We start from the raw sequence: 9258 nt of genomic DNA on the forward strand, positions 1-9258 counted from the left end.
CTTCTCCATTTTCCCCAAATTCATTTAAACCATGTGCTGAAGCACATTGTTTGCCTCTCCTCTTTGCCCTGGATGAGGGAGGTGGATCCTGCCCCTGGCCAAGAACATCCCTGGACTCGAGGAAGGTGGAGTGTGCTGGGGCTGGAGCCCCCTGTCCCTCTGGAGATGCTGCGGGCAGAGGTGGCTCCAGAGCAGCACAGGGTGCCCTGGCCTGTGTGGACAGAAGGGAAGGGCTGAGGCTCAGGGTGCAGCCCAGGATGTCCCAGCTGAGCTGCCAGACCTGCTCCCCTCGCCCCACCTGCCTCAGGCTCACCCAGCAGGAGCTCTGAGCAAACCCATCCAGTGCTGGGGGCTCTGCACCCTTGTGCCAGCCTGGCAGAGGCAACAATGCCCCTGCCTGGGAGGGGATTGGGCAAGGAAAGGTGCTGAACTCGGTGTTTGCTTGCTGGACCAGGGTGTCCATCCTGCCACGTGCCCTCTGTCCAGGGCAGGCAGAGCATTCCCAGTGTGGCTGGGTCCTTTCAGCACCACCGTCCCCATCCAAGGCCTGGGGGTGTTTTCCTGCCAGGGGATAGACAGGCTCCACCAGGAGCCTGTGGGGCTCTTGACCACATCTCCACACATAAAACTTGGTTGAGGAGAGGGAATTGAAGCTCCTGTAGGTAACAAGAAGACAATGCAGGAGGGATGTGACCACTGTGACAGACACTGCAACTGCCTCTCACAAATTCCCCAAAGAACAGTCCTGTTACAGCTGCAGTCACTGAAATGTTCCCAAAGTGCTGCACAGCCTGGAACTGTGATGCTCCTCAAAGTTAATGGGTGTTCTTCAAGTCAGTGGGGGTTTTTGTTGTGTCTCCTGATCAGACTGAATGAGTGCAGGCATTTTGGCCCCAGTGATTGATTGTCCATGTCCAGAAGCAATGGAAGGAGCATTTGGGACTGGAGGAACCCTGCTCTGCTGCTCTAATGCCTGTCCAGGCCAGCATGGCAAAACCAGAGCAGCAAAGCCTCCTGCACATCTGTGGGTGCCTTGCTGTGCCTCGTACCCAAAGTGTGTCAGCAGCCCCAGACACTCCTGCTTCCTGTGCAGAGCTGCAGGGAAAGCAGCAGGGACTGAGACTTTGGGGGTGTTTCTAACCAGGACCGTGCTGCTTTGGCCACTGATGGATGGCACCAAACAGCAGCACAAGTGAGAACCCAGGTGAGGTCCAGGACACTTGGGAATGAGACCTTCCCTCTGTGGGTGGTGGGGAAAATCTTTCACAAAAGCTTTATTTTTTCTTTTCAAGCTCACACCATGTGTGTTGTGTGTGTTCAGTTGAGCTGCTCAGTTCATGCTGGTCACTTTTCTCCAGAATATGCAGCTGTTGAATTAATTGTCTGTGGGGCTGTTCTGGAGGGAATGGACTGGCCCAACCCTCATCTTCCCCCATCCCAGCAGGGCAGGGACAATTTACAGGAGTGCTGTGGGAACACTGGACCATGGAAAACGAGGTTGGGTGCAAATAGGATGGGATCCTTTACATTCATTCAAGAGCTAATGGGATCTAACACATCTTTTTATGTTTGAATTTTGATGTTTGAAGGGTCTGAGGAGAACCACACCTCTGTTAGGCAGGACAACCCAAAAGGGCCAGGAGCTGCCAGTGCCAAAAGATGAGATGGGGAAGAAAACTGGCTTGGCTGAACTTCTGCCTGGAACTGAAGTGAAAATGTTAATTTCTGACTTTTGGAAGAACAGAGAGGTGATTTAGGACAACTACAATGGTGTCATGGGGTTATGCAGTGAGAAAATAAGAAGGGTCAAAGCTTAACTTGAATTTAATCTGGCTACTGCCATAGAAGACAATAAAAAAATGTGGTTGTAAATACATCACCAACAACAGCAGGGCTGAGGAGAATCTCCCTCCTTTATGGGATGTGGCTGGGGATGGTCTCTTTTCCCAGGTATCAAGGGGTAACACAAGAGGAAATGGCCTCAGGTTGTGCCAGGGGAGGTTTAGGTTGGATATTATGGAAAATTTTGTCACTGAAAACATGGTCAGGCATTGGCACAGGGCAGTGGTGGAGTCCCCATCCCTGGAGGGGTTTAAAGAGGTGATGTGCACTTGGGGACGTGGGTCAGTGATGGCCTTGGCAGAAACTGGGGAGGTTGGGCAGGATGGCCTTAGAGGGCTTTTCCAGCCTAAAGGGGTCTGTGCTCAGAGCAGGGGTGGCCCCTCCTGGGCCCCCATTCCTCTCCTGATGCACCAGTGGGGAGCTCTGCAGGTGCTTTATGGCCCCAAGGGTGAATGAAGGGCTTGGGGGTGTCCCTTTCCCATCCCCTGCTGTCCCCTCACCTGGGTTCTCTGCACTGCCATGGACAGACCTCTCTGAGCACCAAAACCCCAGAACTCATCTCCCTGGGGCCCCACTCTGCCAGGAGCAGAGTGAACTCCCTGCAGGGGCCTGCCTGAGAGCTCCCAAAGCTCTCCTCCCAGAATAATGAACAAAATCAAACCAGTTGTTTGCTGGGAGGCCTCACCCATGCTCTAGAGCTGAGCTGGAGTGACCCAGCCCCTGATGCACTGCAGCTCTCAGAGCTGGGTGCACGGCTCAGCAGACTGAAGGCTGGGCTGATTTCCATCTTCTTGACAACCTTGGTTTGGTTTTAGGGCTTTTTCCCCCCTCCTGTTCCTCCTTCCAGCCACAAAGACACCCAACCACCAGGCTGGTGCTGCTGCTTCTCACGCTGGAGTGAACTGGTGACTCACAGCAGGATGGATGGACAGGTGGATGTTCAAACATCTCACACTCACCATGAACTCAGGCAGTTTTGCCCTCCAGGGCTGGATGGTGGCTTGGAGAAACCTGGTTCAGTGGAAGGTGTCCCCAGGAGATCATCTTTAAGGTTCTTCCCAACCCCAGCCATTCTGGGATTCTGGGATTGTCCCCATGTGGTCACTGGTCCCTCCTGACACCGCTCTGGTGCCAACCAGAGCAACACTCTGCTTAAGGAGCAGTCTTCAGCACTGCTTGTGCAAACTGGCAAAGCAGCCAGATTTTTCCAGTCTGTTATGAGCTGGACCAGTGCAAAGTGCAGAGATTAAAGGCCTGGATTTGGCCCCTGCTGTCCTACATCAAAGAACCCCCGTGAACACAGATGTTCTGCTCAGCCCTTTCCCTTGGGCAAGGGAAAGTAAATCCTGTGGGCAGAGCCGAGTCTTGGAGAGGGAAAAAAGACTTGTCTGGAACAGAGGAAACGAGTGTGTGTGCATGGCAGAGAGAAGAGAGGGGAAGCAAACTAGATTTCTTTCTTTTATTATACAGGATTGTATGTACAAGGTCACCTCTCTCCCAAACAGCAGCAGCACAGTCAGTTCACAGCCAAACCTGCAGCTCATCTCTCCAGGCCTGGAGAACAGCTCGGGACAACTCGGGGCAGACCTTGCACAGGAACAAGGGTGGGGCAAGCACGGGGCTCCCTCCAACCCCTCCCCAAGCAGCCCAAACTAAGAAATGCAAAGAAAACTTTGTGCTTCAAGAGCCACGTGTGCTCCAGGACGGTGCCAGGGGCAGGGAAGTGTCACCCCTGGAGCTGTTTTCCCTTCACCCTTCCAGGAGATGCTGTGGATGAGGTTGGAGCACTGGGAGCACGCAGGTGTTGTGTGGGAGGGACTGGCCGGGGGAAGGTGTGGACACTGCTCTGGTTCCAAGCACGGATGTGCTGTCCTGGAGGGGAAGGGCAGGCAGGACACAGCAGCTCTGGGTAAAGCTGCCCGAGCTCCAGTCCCGGGAAAACGGAGCCCAGGAGTGAGAAACGAGGAGGAGAACGGCCGAGGCCTCTCGGGTGCGGGGGTCCCACGATGAGCCCTCTGCTCACAGCACGGGGCAGGGGGCAAAGCAGCTGGGATCCAGGGAGCAGGGCAGGTGCTGGCACACCCTGCTCGGGGTGTCCCCGGCCTCGGGCACGCCGTCACCCTGGCGCTGGAGCTCAGGCAGGAGCGGCAGCACCACTCCCCTGGCGTGTCCTGACCGGGGCAGGAGGAGACCTGGGCAGCCAGGGAAGGGGCTGATGTCTCTGGCTCCAGGCTGCAGGAACTGGGTGCTCCACATCCCTTCTGGGGAGCAGCTGGTCCAAGGAAAGGGTCTCATCTGCTCGCACCCCTCACTCTGCAGAGGCTTGCTCAGCCCTCACACGGTGGAGAATGAGGACACCAAACCACTGAGGGTGACGTTTGCCTGCTTTCTCCTGCTTGGGATCACTTGCTTTCCTGCAGCTTCCTCTCCCCTATCCCTCTTCAAGCGGCTTCCCAGAGCACAGCAACTGCTCCAGCACCGACTCCTTTCCACCTGGAAGTGACCATGGACACACAGCAGCTCGTGGGGCACAAGAGAGGTGACAGGAGGTGGCTGTGCTGGAGGACAGCTCACCCCACAGCCTCTGACCCAGCTGGATCTTCAGCACAGGAACACAAACTGTCCAAACTGAGACACTGCTTTTCTCCCTCAGTCAGGAAATGCTCTGGCTCTCACCTCGCAGAGGAAAAATGTCTTTACTGGGCTGGGCTGAGCTCTCTCTGCTCTCCTGCAAGCAGCTCTAGAACACCTCAGGACACTTCTGCTCTCTGTGGTGGCTCTGGGTTGTGCAGGTCTGGCTCCTGCCTCCTCTGCTGACTGCAGAGCTCCGAATCCATTGCAGGGGTGGTGGGGATCTGCTGGGAGGATGAGTTTTCTTTGCCTTTGCTTTACAGATGGATGGAAGATGTCGGGCCATGTTTCTCCTTTGAATGCCAGGTAGAGATGACAGCAGCACTTCCATTCAGCTTGTCTTGCTCAACGTGCCAGGACAGGGTTTAGCCTCGTGCTTTCCTCACACTGCTGCTCACAGCTGCAAGGAGAGAAGGGGGAGCTACAGCACCGTCCTTGAACCCCAGAGATTTGTCACTCAGGAAAGGGGGTGAAGGGCTGGCCAGTGACCCAGCTGAGCAGCCAAGCTCCATGCTAGGAAAACACAGAGGATCAGTGGAAAAGAGCTTTTCCTGAAGCAGCAACCCCCCAGGCCCAACAGGAGAGCTTTGGCTCCATCAGCAGCACAGGAGCTGTACCTGGTTACTGTAGCCTGGCATCCTCCACGTCTGTGTAATGGCTGTTCTCCTGCAGGGAAAAGGGAACCACAAACAGTGAATCACCCTCCTGCCCTGCCTGGGACACTGGGACACCTCACATGTGGTCACCAGCTGGTGCCCTGCTGTGGGAGAGCAGTGCCAGGGTGCTCAGTGTGATGGAGGAGCTACAGACCACACTGGCATGGACACCGGGGCCAGGGCTGTGCTTTCTGCCACAACACAGGCCCAGGAAAATCACAAATTTCCTCTGGCTCCTTGTTCTGAAACAGCTCTGCCAAACAGACCTGGGGTGTGGAATTCCCTCCAGGGCTTGGAAGTAACAGAATAACAGAATCATTCACATTGGAAAAGACTTCCAAGATCACCAAGTCCAAGCAGTAACCCAGCCCCTCCATGTTCACTTCCCTGGGCAGCTGTTCAATGCCTGGCCACCCTTTCAGTGAAGACACTTCCCTGATCTCCAATCTGAACCTCCCCTGGCAGTTTGAGGCCATTTCCTCTCATCCTGTTTCTTCTTCCCTGGAACTGCCCAGTGCTGCCAAGGTGCATCAGTCCACAAAGGCAAATCAGTGTTCTGAATTCTGCTGCTGAGCACAGGAACTGCTCCCAGTTTGCAGCAGAACTCATTCTCCAGGACAGTAACACTCATCCATCACTCCAAAGGCCACAAAAATGGTGCTGAACTCATGCACCCATGCAGGGGTTTGGAAAGCACAGCATGTGTTTGCACTGACTTGATGGTCTTGGAAGTCTTTTCCAGCCTTTATGGTTCTCACAGGAATTTTTCTCCTGCAGTTGCTGTGCAGAGCAGCATCACTGAGGGAATGGGGTGCTCAGCAGTGCTGTTTAACCTCCTGCACAGGGTGAGGACTTCAAGGATGGAAATGGATCCAGTTGTCTGCAGGAGATATGAGGGGCTCCAAAAGGAAAGACAAGGGAACAGGCTGAAAGCCAGGGGAGGTGGCCTTGCCCTGGGCAGAGCCCAGCTGCAGTGGGATGTGCCTTGGAGCAGGCCTGAGCCAGCTGGGAGCCTGGGGGGAGGACCAGGGCCAGCCCAGCGTGGGTGACACTGTGACAGGCATCTCCTGCACACCCTGGGGTGACCTCCACTACCCTGGCAGCGGGGGGGAAGGGGCAGGGCTGGAGCAAGAGACAGGAGACTTTTGGAGAGCATTGAGAGTAAGTTCTGACCCAGGTGAGCAGGGGTGATGTGGTTCTGGTTCCTGATGGCCTCCACACCTGGTCAGGGTGTGAAGGTGGAGAGAAGCCTTGGCTGCAGAGCCCACAGGCCTGTGAAGCTGAGCACCCTGAGTGAAGTGACCAAGAGCAGGATCAAATCCCTGAACTTAAGAGAGCAGATTTTGGGTTGTTCAGGGGTCTGACTGGTAAAATCCCATGTGAGACTGCTCTGGAGGCCAAGGAGGCTGGGACATCTGGACTCCAGTGGTGTGAGGCTTCCAGTGGGTACCCAGCACCAACCCCAAAAACTGTTTAGATGCAGACTGGGCAGATAAATTACCAAAACTGCATGAAAACAGAAGAAAATCTGACCACAAATCAACCACTGTGCTGTAAATGCCTGAACACATCAGGAGACCTTTAGCTTTCCCTCCAGAGCAGCTGTCTGTGTGCAGGGATCTCCCCTTGAGCAGGCCCATCCCTCAAGACACTCCTCAGCTGACACCAGGCATTGATGGGCTGGCAGGTGACATTTTTTGCACACATGTGACATTTGAGGCAAGTACACAATAATTGTATCCCCTACTAGGTGCAGTAAATAGTACAGACCACCAATCCAGCTGCACTTACTCAATATTTTCCATATCCAGATTTATGGCTCAGAACTCAATAAACTCCCTCAGCTCTGTCTGAGTGACCTCTGTCTCTTGTTCTGCCACTCCCCTGCCCCTAGAGCCAAGGAGATTTTAGGGACCCCATGTGGGTGCCATGTCCATGGACAGCAGGTGGTGACAGCCACACTGGGGTGTGGGATAAAGGATTCCCCAGAACTGGGGGAATTCAGAAGTGCTCAGTGCTGTGAGCTCTGCTGAGCTGCCTTGCAGGGCTCAAGAAGCTCCCTGCACATGAGCTGCACACACTGCCCTGAGCATCCAGAGCACTTGGGAGCCTGTCTGAGGCTGGCAGTGGAATGTTTCTGGTCTTGATGCCACATCAGGACCAGGGAGTTACAGAAAACAGAGATGTAAGTGAGCTGAAACAATCATCTTTTTCTTCTTCTCTTAATGAGGACCAGCTCTTCCCAAACCACTGCCAGCAGATGTCTCTCCACTGTTTTCTTACCCCAGCAAAGGCACAGAAGTGCACATTTTTTGTTGACAGGCTGTGTGCTGCTTTATCATCATTAACATCAGCAAGTCTCCCCCTAATTTCTACCATCTGTTTGCCCTGATGTAACTCAAACCTGGCCTTCCTTTTCCTGTGCCTTTCTTCTTCCCAGTGCCTGGTGTGACATCTGTCCTCCCGCAGGACTGACGGACTCCAGCCACGAGGCCCCAGACCTGCAACAGCTGAAGGAGCTGGTTCAGAGCCCTCACCCATCATGGCTGGAGCAGGACAGAGCAGGAGAGCACAAACCAGCTGGGAATGACTGGAGCTGGAGGAGTTTAAGGCCTTGGGAAGTGCTGTGGGTGTGCAGTGTGGTCACCCCAGGGATGGGGGGTGAGGAAGAGGAGAGGGATGCTGAGCTTCATCCTCACTTCTGCTGCCACCAGTGCTGGGGTGGGGAGGGACTGGAGGTGTTCCAGGGGCCACTCAGGGCAGCTCATGTCCTTCTACCCTGCAGCCCTGCTGCCCTCAGCCTGGATTTGGAGCTGATCCTGCTCTCAGCAGTTTGGGTTTGGGATAAATGACAGTGCTGCCAGTGTTACCACAGTGCCTGGAATGACCTGTTCTGCACCCAAACACTGGGCTCCCATCCAAATGCACACATTTGTCACTGGGTTCACCAGGAACACCCTTGTTTGGGGCAGGACTAGGAGCAGTGGGGCTGATGTGTGCCCCACACACCGCTGGGGTCAGATCTTGGCTTGTGCCATGGGACAAGTGCCTCTGGAGAGGGACTTTGGATAAGGGCCTGGAGTGACAGGATAAGGGAATGGTTTCACATTTCCAGAGGGCAGGGTTAGATGGGATATTGGGAAGAAATTCTTCCCTGTGAGGGTGGGCAGGCCCTGGCACAGGGTGCCCAGAGAAGCTGTGGCTGCCCCTGGATCCCTGACAGTGTCCAAGGCCAGGTTGGATGGGGCTTGGAGCAGCCTGGGATAGTGGAATGTGTCCTGCCCATGGCAGGGGGTGGAATGAGAAGTTATCTCAGGTTCTTTCCAGTCCAAACCCTCCTGTGTCTCTGTGGGTGTCTGGGCAGCTGCAAGGGCACTGCAAATGCAGCTCATCTAACACAGCCTGTCTGCTGTGTGTTTAAATCCACCTAAGGATCACTTGGGAACAGAGCACCTTGGTTTAAACCACTCCTAGCTCTGAAATCAAGGATAAATGTCTGAATTTCAAGAGCCAACTGTGCTTCTTCAGCTTCTCCACACGTGCTTGCATGGACAGTGCTTCTGCAGGCAGCAGAGTGGCTTGGAAGCTGTGAGCAACAATTTGATTTAAATACAGTGATTTCTTTGGAGTAAGGTAAAACTACTTTTCCTGGGGATTTGGAAAGTTCCAGTAAAACTGTGGCCCACTACTGGCCCCCTTTTCTGCAGGGGTGCATTACCCAAGCTCTCTTACCAGTTCATCTTCACACTCCTCCCGTGCCAGCCCCTCCTCCTCGCCCTCGTCCCCGTTGAGTGGCTCCTCGGCGGTGGCCTCGGCCTCGGAGGCCGTGTCCTCCTGGGACACCTCGCTCTTGCTGCTCTCCACCTTCTTCCGGGCCTCTGTGGGGCAACAGTGGGATCAGGGCTGGATCAGGGCTGGATCAGGGCTGGATCAGGGCTGGGAACAGAGCCCCAGCCTGAGCACCCTGGGAGAGCCCCACAGGGCAGGGAAATGGCAATGATGGAAACGCTCCCTGCAGCCGGGAGCTCTGCTGGTGTGGAGGAGGCAGCCTGGGACACCATGGAGAGGGAACAGCAGGTCCTACACCTCCCAGCAGGACAGGGATGGGATAGAGATGGGATGGGATGGG

At 55.0% G+C, this 9258-nt stretch overlaps 1 protein-coding gene across 2 annotated transcripts in view; it reads right to left on the bottom strand.

The window, feature by feature from the left end:
• Positions 1–3287: 3287 nt before the first annotated feature.
• The window catches only part of RALY (RALY heterogeneous nuclear ribonucleoprotein), a 112435-nt gene continuing 106464 nt past the window's right edge, over positions 3288–9258 (bottom strand). For both annotated transcript variants that reach the window (XM_015647761.2, XM_033519047.1), the window contains exons 7-9: positions 8862–9007; positions 5091–5139; positions 3288–4873 (exon numbers count right to left, since the gene is read on the bottom strand). In XM_015647761.2, coding sequence (XP_015503247.1) covers positions 5095–5139; positions 8862–9007 — 191 coding nt within the window. In that variant the 3' untranslated portion in view covers positions 3288–4873; positions 5091–5094. The remainder of the gene's footprint in view (positions 4874–5090; positions 5140–8861; positions 9008–9258) is intronic.

Source organism: Parus major, chromosome 20 (assembly GCF_001522545.3).
Source record: "Parus major isolate Abel chromosome 20, Parus_major1.1, whole genome shotgun sequence".
Classification (NCBI taxonomy): Eukaryota; Metazoa; Chordata; class Aves; order Passeriformes; family Paridae; genus Parus; species Parus major.